This window comes from Strix uralensis, chromosome 19 (assembly GCF_047716275.1).
Source record: "Strix uralensis isolate ZFMK-TIS-50842 chromosome 19, bStrUra1, whole genome shotgun sequence".
Lineage (NCBI taxonomy): Eukaryota > Metazoa > Chordata > Aves > Strigiformes > Strigidae > Strix > Strix uralensis.
In genome coordinates, this window is record NC_133990.1 from 8465053 (window position 1) to 8476484 (window position 11432).

Consider the following 11432-nt stretch of genomic DNA (forward strand, 5'->3'; position numbering starts at 1 on the left):
CTATCCACCTGTTGGTGGCGCTCAGGTCGCAGGGCCAGATACCGCAGGGGGTTAAGACCTTCTCGGGGACATCAGTACAGACACCAATGTGGTGGTTACAAAACGTCCGTTTATTGAACTGCACAACTTGCATATATATGCTCGCCAAGCACCTCCTCCGTGGGTGCGCCTTCGGCATTACAGGCTTACCTATTACCTTATTTAGTAACAAAGGAAAGGAGGGGAGGTTGTAACTACTCTTTCCGTACATCGCGAGATCTTCCGAGTGCCATTCCCTACAGTGGTCCTTATAATTGCTTCCATCCCACCCCTCAGCCTGACTCACTCACCCAGCTGTGCTTGCGCTCCAGGCATTCCCAGTCACTGAGCTGTGGGAATGCTACTGGATCAGCCTGCTGTGCGGGATGGGGAGTTTCGTGTAGGACTTCTCTGACCCAGGAGGGCAGAAATCAATATTCAGACAGGCGAGGGCTTGTGTTCTCGTGCTGCTCAAGTAGGATATTGAAGTAGGTTATCTTAAAGGGGAGAAGTCTTGCTAGCCAGGGTGTCCAAAACTTGGCGCTTGAGAAGCCTCTGTGGCTAGAATCCTGGCAAGACCTGAGCTTACAAAGAGGAGAGGCACAAAGTGCGTTGGTAGGACACTTTGCTGCACTCCCCGTAGAGAGCATAAAATCTGGGGGGTGCAGGTGGGCCAGGTAAGTGTTACAAAATGCTGGATGTTCCTCTTTGCTTCAGCGGTTAGATCAGCCCAGATTATCACCTAATGACACGTGCGTGCCCATCACCGTGTCCTGTCCGTGCTGGAGGTTTTGTACCGCATTCCCTGTATAAACCAGCACCTCTGGCAGGCGAGAGGTTTGGCTTATGGACAGCAAGTCCCTGGCCCGTATCAGAGGCTGGTTGCTGTTCGGTGCAAGTCTGAAGACTGTGTTACGTCTGGACACTCTCAGTGCATCCTAGTTCATCTCTCTGTTATTTTTTATAGTGCTGCTGGAAGTTTTTCAGGATAAAGGACAAAGCCTGCTACACATGTAGTTTTTCCATGAACCATGTCAGTGCAAAAGTAGAGTCAGGAGGGAGTGGAACCTTATTTCCCAGTACATCTCTTCACTGTGTGTCGGATAGCACAGCTCATCCATGCATCCTTTTGCTTCAAACTGCTGATTGCACTGAGCTTGTAGAACTGAGTTTGAACTGAACTTTGTCCTGCTCTTTCCATTAATCCACTTAAAAAAAAAAACACCAGCAAATTTGCTCCTGCAAATTTCCTTAAGCTTTCTTTGCCTGAGCAGATATTATTAAGGTGCTTATGCCCTCTGAAAGAGCCTTGTGTGTTTGGTGATACGAGAGAAAGCAAGCAAGCTGCAGTGCGAGTCACAAATCCTTCAGATGAATTAGTGAGTCCAGCAGGTGAAAAATTGCACCTGGTAAAGCATGTGCCCTTTGAGAGGTGTTGCTCAGACAAGTCCCTTTGTTGTGCCCAGTCATGAAATACCCTTTTTTTTTTAATTCCAAGTCCTGTTCTGGAGCACAAAGAAAGTCACTGACGTTTCCCATAAACTAGGTGCTGCTTTGTAGCTCTCCTTGCACAGGGATCTGTGAACTATTTGGATTTGCTTACTGTCTCTGAGGTCAGTACGAGGTGCCCACAGAAACTGAGAGTTTCATCTTTACGCAGCAGTGCTATTCATTTAAGGAGGAAAACAATGGTTAAACGAGTGGTTCCCCACTGAGGTGGGTGTCAGGATAATGTAAAGCACGTGCCTGTATCTGTGCACCAGTAAGACACAGTTAAGGGCCTCTTGTGTGGTGGAGCTGTTGCGGTTTGACTCAAGGCTAACTGACCTGGGCTTTTATTTTTCTTCTTTAGTGATGATGGCCAAGGAGAAACCGCCAATAACTGTGGTTGGAGACGTTGGAGGAAGAATTGCCATCATTGTGGTATGGGTGTGATGGAGAGGAGCGGGGGGGTGGCTTCCTCCCAGCATCTTTTCTTGAGCTGCTTTATCCCAGAGGGTAGGAGGGACTGCTGGTGTAGGGGTGGGAACAGGATTGTTACCACTGTTTTCTCCAGTTTTGCTGGTGGCTTTGGTTATTTCAGCTTTCTGCTGAAAACCCTTCGTATTTCAGTGCTTTAAGCTCTGAAATCTCCTTGCTCCCTTGAATCTACAAATATCAGATGTGTACAAATACTCAGCAAATCCAGGACATGCAGAGAAATCTCCTGAAGTATTTAAAAAAAAAAAAACAAACAAACCAACCAACCATAAAAAAAGCTCGCTGAGCTTTTCTTACATGCTGTGCCATGCTGCAGTGTAACTAATCAACATGCAGCTACTATCGCTGTGAAAAAAAATACCTTGCTGAAGATAAGCTCTGTTTGCCTGTGAGCATGTGCAGGGACTAGTTTGTTTCCAAGACACAATGTTTGTTCTGCACACTAGCAAAAGGGTCTGTAAATTAGGGAAACGGTGTCCACAGATTTAAGTTGTGCACGTGGCTGTGCTTGAATCTCAACAGCAGCTGAAGTAGCCAGGGATTATATTCTTTTTGGCTATGTTTGTGGCCAAAGCTGCAGTACCTTGCAGATCCACTCCTGCCCTGCAGGCATGGTAAACTTCTGGTTTTGGTGTTATTTCTGTCTCTTCTCAGGATGACATCATCGATGATGTGGAAAGCTTTGTAGCTGCTGCAGAGATCCTGAAAGAGCGTGGAGCCTACAAGATTTTTGTGATGGCTACTCACGGGCTCCTGTCAGCAGATGCCCCCCGTCTCACAGAGGAATCCTCCATCGATGAGGTGCGTCTGCTTTCTGGGCTGGGGGGGAGGGCTGGCTCTGGTAACTGGGTTGATTTAAGGCACCAAAACCCACAAACTGATGTTCTTCCCCTGCCACGTAGCTCATCTCTGAAATGACTGGTTTCATCAGATGCTTTCAGTTAGCTGGTTCTTCACTGAAGAAAAAAAAAAAAAAACGTGTGTGATGATTACGTGTTCAGATCAGATCTGTGTATGTTTTCTCCTTAATGCACAGATATTAGCCATCCCTGCTTGGACACTTCTCTTCCTACAGCTGGGTGCATGTGATCGCTTTCTCACTGCACAGACCTTCTACCTGACCCTCTGCCCCAGCTGATGACGGGCTGTTGGGTACCTTAAGATTTCAGACCTCGCCCTTAGTAGCAAACATGTCAGATCCTGCGCTCTAAATGCACCCGTCAGCCTGTGTGGAGGTGGCTGTTGTAGAGTGCTGGTTACGCCGGGCCCCTCAACAGATTGACTGTCATGTGGGGGAGACCATTTATTTTCATCTTTTTTTCCTAACATACAAGGATTTCTCCCCCTGAACTGTGAAACAGCAGGTACACACCACTCGTGGAGTTGATCTAGGGTAGCTGTTGGTGAGAGCGAGCGTATCAGCAGCACAACTAACTGTCTTTTCTTTTTGGCACTCCATAGGTGGTAGTAACCAACACAGTTCCTCACGAGGTGCAGAAGCTGCAGTGCCCCAAGATAAAGACTGTGGATATCAGTTTGATTCTCTCTGAAGCCGTCCGACGAATCCACAATGGCGAGTCCATGGCCTATCTCTTCCGCAACATCACTGTCGATGACTAGACCTGGTGCTGCCCCCGTCCTGGCTTCCACAAGAGAAGGAAATATGCATGAAACGGCAATACCATAAATTATAGGCATAACACAACTGTTTATTCTTGTAGGAGCGTGAAGGTTTTCAGAGTCTTGAGCCATGAGATCTAATAGAAAGCATCAACCTGACCAGCACTTTACAGGTGAATAGAAGAGGCCACTGGCAATGGGGAGGATTACATCTTGAGAGAGATGGAGAAATGAGGTGGTGTTGAATTTTTTTAAGTTCCTTTTTTTTTTTTTTTTAGTGTGTTATCTCTTGCCCTATAGGGGGGGAACGAAAAGCAAAAAGAAGTAGCTGTCAGCTTATGAGAAGGGAATAGAGACTGCAAGTGGGCAGCAAGAGGAGACAGCCTTTGGGTTTCTGTTTCTGCCTGTGACTCGCCTGAGAGAGCGCAGAAGGCAGTGCTTTATTCAGGCAGCTGGGCAGGACTGCTCGCTGCTGGCAGAGCTGATCAGCAGAGCAGCTCCTTGCCAACCGAGTGGCCTCTCATCTCCTGCACAGCATAGCAAGGACTTTCATCAAAACTAAGTTAGCGAACATCCAGAGAGGGCAGCTTAGGGCAACCCATTCGCAGGGCTGCTCACATCCTTGCGTCGGGGCGCTGGGAACAAGCTCACGTGTGTCTCCCAGCAGGGCAAGGGGTGCTAGTTAATGCGCTGGCCTTTTCATTTTACGAGCCTTGGATCATTATTGTTCTTCAGTGGCAAGTCACATGAGGGTCTAAGTCCTCACTTGAAACTTGTCTGCACTGCAAAACGAGGCGCCGTTTCTGGAGTTGCATGGAGCTGATGAATTGTGGCAGTCTCATGGGGAAGGGGAGTTGGAACAATATCTGCCTCTAATGCAGCTGTTCTCTCCAAAACACTAACACTGAACCTGCAATAAAAAGCACAGAATTTTTCATTTTTGGTGGTTCCCCTGAACCTTGTACCCCCTGAACAGCTGCTCTGTCTGTACCATGGGGCTGTTGCTGTAACCAGGCTCACTTGGAGCTTCCATGGGGAAGTAGGACTCACTGCTTGCTCCTTTCTTGAGTGACACTAATCCTTGGCTGGAGGGGCACTTGAGAAAGCTGCACAAGGTGCTTGTGAAAGCTTTCGTCTCCAGGATGATACAAGGATAAATTCCCAAACTGTGATCTTCCCCCTTGATGAGGCTGACAAACACACTTCAGTAAAATCTATACCACTTTCTAGCCTGCTGATGCGTGGAACAAATCCTGCTTGGAGGCAGTAGCTTCAAAAGAGCACTGCTGATAACGGGCTGTCTCTAGCAGGCAGTTGTTTGGTTTTGCTTATCCTTCAACTTCTGCCTACATCCTTCTCTTCCACTCCAGCATCTAAAACGTGCGCGGTGCCTAGGGGCAGGCAGTGACTCTGGGAGAAGGACAAGCCTTGAACACTGGGCAAACAAGCGTGCCTTGGCCTGGGGGAGTTGGTCCTGCAGCATAGCGCCCTGTCTCGTAGCTGGTGGGGGTACGCAAAAGCCCGGAGCTCTTGGGTCATCTCCAGTATCCAGCATGGATTAAACCTCTGAGCCTGATCCCACGAGGGATGCTCGGGGCTGGATGAGGTCTTAAGGCTGTTGATGGTTTTCCTGCATTTTCAAAGCTCTGTGAACAAATCACAGCTGTACTCTGTGACCACAGCGTGGCTCCTTGGCCGGGGGGAGGAACACAGTGCTGTGCTGAAGTGTGTGAAGCCCTTGCAGGTGTCTGCGTGTGCCCTTGTTCTGAGCCAGTACCGGATCATACTCTTCACATTTTTAACACTGGCTTACACTATAAGCAGTATTGCTCTTTTCTCCCCTCAAACTCCTTGTCAGACCGGCCAGAAGCAAGGTCTGGGCTTGCTGAGTGTTCTTGCCCCGGTCAGGCTTGCTTGTACTGGGCTGTATTTGGGTGGAAACGGTGAAGCCACAGCACCGGTGAGCAGAGGGTTGTGCTGGTGTCCCCTGCATTGTACTCGGGACCACAACCTGAATTATTCTGACTGCTTCAAACCTTACCCTGACTAGAAGCCAAAAGCAGTTGGCTAAACTGAAGCCAGGAGATGTTCACATCTCAAAATTCTTAACTGCTTTAGGAAAACCAGTACCCTGTGTTTCCTGGGACCACAGGGGTGGCGGGGGGATGGTGGGTTGGGGACACAGCATCTGCCCGACCTGACCAACCCAGACCTAGGTTGCCATCCCGTCAGCATCAAACCTCAGCGTTTTCTCTCCAGCCCCAAGACCCTCCCCTTGCTGTTGCTGCACCACTGTGCTGATGGGGCCTGTGCTATTTTAGGGAGTCTTACAGCTTTTCCTGCCGGTCCCGAGTGCTGTCTAGACAGCTTGAGCAGCCCCTGGGCGTAGCTTTAGCACTCCTGAGCCCCCCGCTCTGCCGCTGACTTGGAGGTAAGACTTAGGGGCACTCCAAGGAGGGTTTAGCTTCTTGCCTCAGTGCATCTTGTTCCCATCTCTTAATCTCTCTGCTCCCTCTTTGAATTCAGTCCTCCCAGTTTGGAAGAGAAGAATACAGACTAGAGGCTTTGGTTTTAATGCCTGAGAACAGGTATCTGGTGTCATTTAGAAGAGCGAGTTCTGCTTCCTGCTTGCCCACCCTCATCCTTTCTTGGAAATGGTCTTTGAGTGCCTCACCCAAGGGGGTGCTCTGACCGTGTGACGGCCCGACCTGGAGGTTTCTAAGGGAAAAGAAATGCTTGTCGATTATTTTTGTAAGTACTTTGATGGATCCCTCGGGCTCGAAGATTTTTCCCAGTGTTTGAATACTTCCTGGGGCTGTCTGGATGCCTGTGTTTAGCTGCGTTTCTTTTTTCCCCGCTCTCACGGCTCCTTTGCTTCGGTGCAAGGTGCGAGAAATCTGTGTGTTGATGCAGTCAGCAGCAGCCTTCCACCATTGCCACGTCTGAGGGAGAGGGTAAAATCTGTCACGCTTTTGACACCTCAGCCAATAAATCAATGGAGGTGCTTCCTTGCCGGGACTGGGCTTGTCTGGGAGAGTTTCAGGGGGGAGCAGGGTGCCGGACGGGCAGGATGGTCTCTGTGCGCGGCGCAGCCACGGGCTGCAGGGAGCTGCGTCAAAATATTCGACGTCACCAGTTGTATTTTGTGTCGTCACAGTGGAAAAGGCAGCGGGGAGCCCGGGCCCTGCCCGCCGCCGGGGCCGCCGCGTCGCCTGGCAACGGGAGGCGCTGCGTTATCCCGCCCTGTAAACACGGGCACGTGGGCAGCGGGCTCGGCCAATGGGCAGCGGGCAGCGGCGGGTGGTGGCCAATGAGGAAAGGGAAGGGGTGGGCTCAGGGTGAGGGGCGGGGCTAGGGGAGAGCAGAGCGGCGGCGGGGACGGACGAGTAAGGTTGGGGGTGCGCGGTCGGGAGGGGGGGACTGGGGGGACTGGGGGGCCCGGGGGGCTGGCGAGAAAGTGAGGCGGGGGGCAGGGGCAGGCAGAGCTGGGTATGAGGCTGGGGGTGGCCGGGGAAGGAGACACCCCTCCCTCTCCCCCAGACAGCCCTGCCCTCGGGGGGTCACCGTGTCACCCGCCCCCCCGCCGCTTCGACCACTTCCTGTGGTGAGGAGGAGGAGGAGGAGGAGGGCGGCTGCCCATCCCTCCCACCCGCCCAGGTCCCCTCGAGGCAAAAGGGGTGCTGTCGTGTCCCCCCCGGTCAGGCTCTGTGTTTTCGGGCAGGGCAGCAGCCATGGACCCGCTCAGCCTGTCCCAGCTGCTGGACGTCGCCATCGGGACGCCCCAGGTCGGGGCCGTCAACTTCCCGGCGCTGCACAGCCTGCTGCAGGCCATGCTCAGGCACCTGGGCCTGCAGGACCTGCCTGCCCTGGGGCGAGGGCACAGCCCGACCCCCCTCCTGGGGCGGGACCAGCCCCCCGAGGCACCCCCGAGAGAAGAAGGGGGACAGGGCGGAGGCCCAGGCACAGAGTCGCTCACGCCCGCGAAGGACCCGCTGCAGGGGACCGTGAGCACTCCCCAGGACGCCTCCGTGGCCGCTGACGCGGGGCAGATGAAGGCAAAGATTGAAGAGAACGAGAGCAGCACCTCCAAGGTAGAGGCTCTTCCCCGTTCCCTGGGTGCCCCCCCGTGAGACACCCCCTCCTCTGGGGTCTGCACCACCATTGTGGTGCCCTTAGGTCTGGTTTAAGCCTGAGCTCGAGGTGGTATGTGGGGCTTCACTGTGGGAAAGGGATGGAGTTTTGGGGAGAAAGAGCTGGGGCTGAAATGCTGCTCCAGTTGCTCTGGGTTCTCCCCAAGTTGCCATCAGCAAGTCGTGGGTCCGGTACAGCAGCCGGTGCCCTCGGCTCCAGCAGCCAGAGGCTCAGCACCTGTGGAGATCCAGCCCTACCACTCTCCATCCCTCCCTTCCCCACTCCTGACCCACAGCCAGGTACGGCACCCGCTCCTCAGGCAGCTGAGAGGCTCCATCAGCATCTCATGAGCCTCGTCTCCCAGCCCAAATCCCCTTGGCTTGCCCAAGGGCTAGACCCAGCACTGGTGGGGACTGGAGAGGGGCCTCATCCTGCACAACGCTGAGCCATTTGGGGCTGCGAGCATCCCCAGTGGGAAGAAATAAGCTCAGGTTCAAGGAAACGGTCACCTTCAGTGCTGCAGGGCCGGATCCTGCTGGGGCTGGGACATGTAGGGAGAAGGCAGCAGGGAGGGTTTCCCCGGGTGGCTGAGCTCACCCTCCTCGGGGCAGGCCCCTGCTTGATCGCTCCCCGCTTCGTTAGCCGCGGTTGCCGCTGCCCTCGCGGGCCAGGCTGTGGTTGAGAGGGTGGCAGCAGCTCTTTGCCCTTTGGATCGGCTTCAGTAGTCTTGCCCAGAGCCCGGTGTGGGGAGGCAGGGCTGGATCTGTCCCCACTTACTTGGGCTGTGCAGTGGGCCCCCCCCAGGGCAGGGTTGGGGGGGGTCTCTGGGGAGCTGCTGCCGCTTCTTGGCTGCTGAAGGTGTGATGAATGGTAAGTGCTGCCCGCAGTGCCCCCGGGACTCACCCCCGCCACTCCCCTCTCTCAGGCCGTGGCGCTCTACCAGGATCTCCTCGAGGAGATGGGCAGGATGAAGGCGGCGCAGTCCCGCATGGAGGAGAACATTCGGATGATCCGGGAGACGCTTGGCATGGTGAGCTGCTGCCGGTGTCCCCAGGAGGCAGCTGGGCCCTCACCCCCCTCCCTGCCTCTGTGTCACCCTGCTACCCCTGCCCCACGGCCCTGGGTGTCACCCGGCGTGAAGGGTGCCAGGAGGGAAGAGCAGGAAGCGTGTCCCAAGGCTGAAGAGGTAACTGCATGCACCAACCAAAGTGATGCTAAGACATTTTTTAACTAAGCAGCTGTAAAGAAAGAAACATGGGTGCTAAGAAGGAGAGGAGATAAAGATCTACCCATGCAACACAGCCACAACCCTGCCTGGCATCCCTCTGTCCTGTGCCCAAGTTAATTTTTGGATGCTCCTTTTCAATCCTGCTCCTGTGTCTGGGCTGCCATCCCTCTCCTTGTCCCGCTCCAGGGGAATCTCCAGGACGCTGCCAGCCAGCTGCCGGCCCTCCGTGACCAGACGGCGTTGGACAGTGACATGGTACGGCCGCGCGCACGCCCGGATCCTGCTCCGGGACGGAGGCGGCTGCGTGCCCGGGGCACCGGTGCACCCAGTCCCTCGGTGTCAGGGCACGGTCCCAGCAGGGCTGGGCAGCGATGCTGGAGGGGGTCAGTGCTCCTGTGGGTGCCATCTCACCCGGCTACGTGGCCAGGGTTGACCCCCTAATCCCTTTTTTCCCCAGAAAAAGCTGAAGGAAAGGCTGAGCCTCTCCCCAGCCCCGGAGCAGGTAAGCAACTTGGTGCGCTGGGAGGTGCTGGAGGATTGCCTGGTGGGCAGCAAAGCAGGAGGAGGAGAAGGAGGAGGAGAAGGCCGAGGTCTGTCGGTGGTGAGTGCTGGGGCATCCCAGCTATGGGAGTGGGACTCAGCAGGACCGCAGCCCCCGGGGCCTCGGCGGAGGTTTGCTCAGCACTTCTCTTCCCTGTGCATCCCGCCGGGAGGCAGGACCTGGCACCAGCAGAGCCAGGGCAGCTCCTCGGCTGCCCCAACAGAGACCTCCTCATCGTCCTCATCGTCTGTGCCACTGACAGCCCCCAACAGCCCCTCCGTGGGGCAAGGGAGCGCCCGAAACCCTTGGGGTGACCGCAGAGCCCCCTGTCCTTGCTCAGCGTTGGGCAGGACCACGGCTCCCTGCCCTCCTGGTCTCTCTGGGGCTGGTAGGTGGGAGCCGGGGACAGCGGAGGGACATTTTGGGGCAAACCCCAGCATTCTGCACCATGAGATGGTTTCCAAATCCTACCTGGGGCTGCTGCTCCTGAAATGAAGGCGCAGCCCATTAGGCTGGGAAGCGGGTCTGGTCCAGCAGCTCTGGAGTACAGAATCCCATTGCTGGAGAGAAGAATGCCTTGCTGTTGTGTCAGGTGGCATCAGCAGGGGGTTTGCTGATCTCCAGGATCGGCTGCTGAAATGACTCTGCAGGCACAGAGGTGGCCAAAGGACTAAGGGGACTGGGGAGGGGCCGTGCGGCTGGGGCGCCCGGGGGTCCCTGTGGGTTGGGCAGTCTCTGCCTTTGGGGTACTTGAGTTTGGCTCCGTGAGCTGGGGGGTTTGAGGACAGGGCGGGCGGCCCTTGCCGCTGCACTTCCGCCCATAAACCTGCTCCCCTTTGCCTCCTCTTCGCAGGATGGCAGTGAGGGCCAGGCTGCCCCCGCCGAGCCCCGCACTGCAGACATGGACACCCCGCCTGGGGCAAGCTCAGCGCTGGGACTGAAGGGACCAGGGACACAGCCTGCACCCAGGACCAGCAAAGGGACCAGCAAGGGGACTCCGCGGACACAGCCTGGCTCCCCGGGGACGCAGAGAGCACCAGTGGCCCCTGAGAAGGGGGCAGGTGCTTCCTTGCCGACGCAGAAGTCTCGGACACAACTTAGACGACCAACGTGATCAAGTTGATGCCACTTTATTAAAGGCTACGCAGCAATTTATACTCTATCACAAGCTTCACGCGCCGCTATCTTATTGCTAATAGGCTAAAGCTACTTGTTCACGCGCCCTTCTGCCCTCTATGATTGGTCCCAGTGTGGTGTCCACGCGCTGCTCTCCCCCCAGGTAGACCCCCTGTTTTCGACATTCCAACATCTTTATCTCTTGGCCAGGAATGTAGTTTCTCAGGCCGTCTCGGCCTTTTTTATGTCCTTGAACACAGCTGCAGCTTGCTGTTACAGTGAGGCCCCTTGGTCTGGATCGCTCACAACATATCCGTTGTTCTCCAGCGATGCCACACTTCCTCAGTTGAGACAAAGACTTCTGATGCCCGTGCCACCACCCTGGGGACACAGACAGGATCCCCTGGCATCAAGACCACTACGCTGGGGACAGAGTCAGGGGCCCCTGACACCCAGACCTCCACCCCAGGGGCACAGCCAGGGGCCTCTGACACCCAGAGCACTACCCCAGGGGTGCAGCCAAGTACCTCCAGCACCCAAACCACCACCCCAGGGGTGCAGCCAGGATCCCCTGGCATCCAAACCACCACCCCAGGGGTGCAGCCAACACCTCCAGGGACCCAAGGAGGAGGAGCAGGGGTTCAGCCAAGCCCCTCCCGCATGGACTCCAGGCTTTCTGGCACTGAGAAAGTCCCTGCTGAAGCTATCCCTGATGCTCTGGGGACACATATGGATGTCACAAGTCCCAAGGAGGGAGGCAAGGCTTTACCCAGCACACAGCTTGCCTGGGCAGGCCAG

At 55.4% G+C, this 11432-nt stretch overlaps 1 protein-coding gene across 4 annotated transcripts; it reads left to right on the forward strand.

Annotated features, from left to right (window-relative positions):
• Positions 1-1003: 1003 nt before the first annotated feature.
• On the forward strand, positions 1004-4847 carry LOC141952212 (phosphoribosyl pyrophosphate synthase-associated protein 1-like). 4 transcript variants are annotated; one of them, XM_074889395.1, is made up of 5 exons: positions 1004-1397; positions 1871-1941; positions 2653-2799; positions 3460-3571; positions 3720-4847. In XM_074889395.1, coding segments are annotated over exons 1-5 (339 nt in total). In that variant the 5' UTR covers positions 1004-1396; the 3' UTR covers positions 3728-4847. The 4 variants fall into 4 exon arrangements, with proteins under 4 accessions (XP_074745496.1, XP_074745493.1, XP_074745494.1 ...); XM_074889392.1 differs by having other exon boundaries at positions 1010-1397; positions 3460-4847; XM_074889393.1 differs by having other exon boundaries at positions 1011-1397; positions 1632-1941; positions 3460-4847.
• The last annotated feature ends 6585 nt before the right edge of the window (positions 4848-11432 follow it).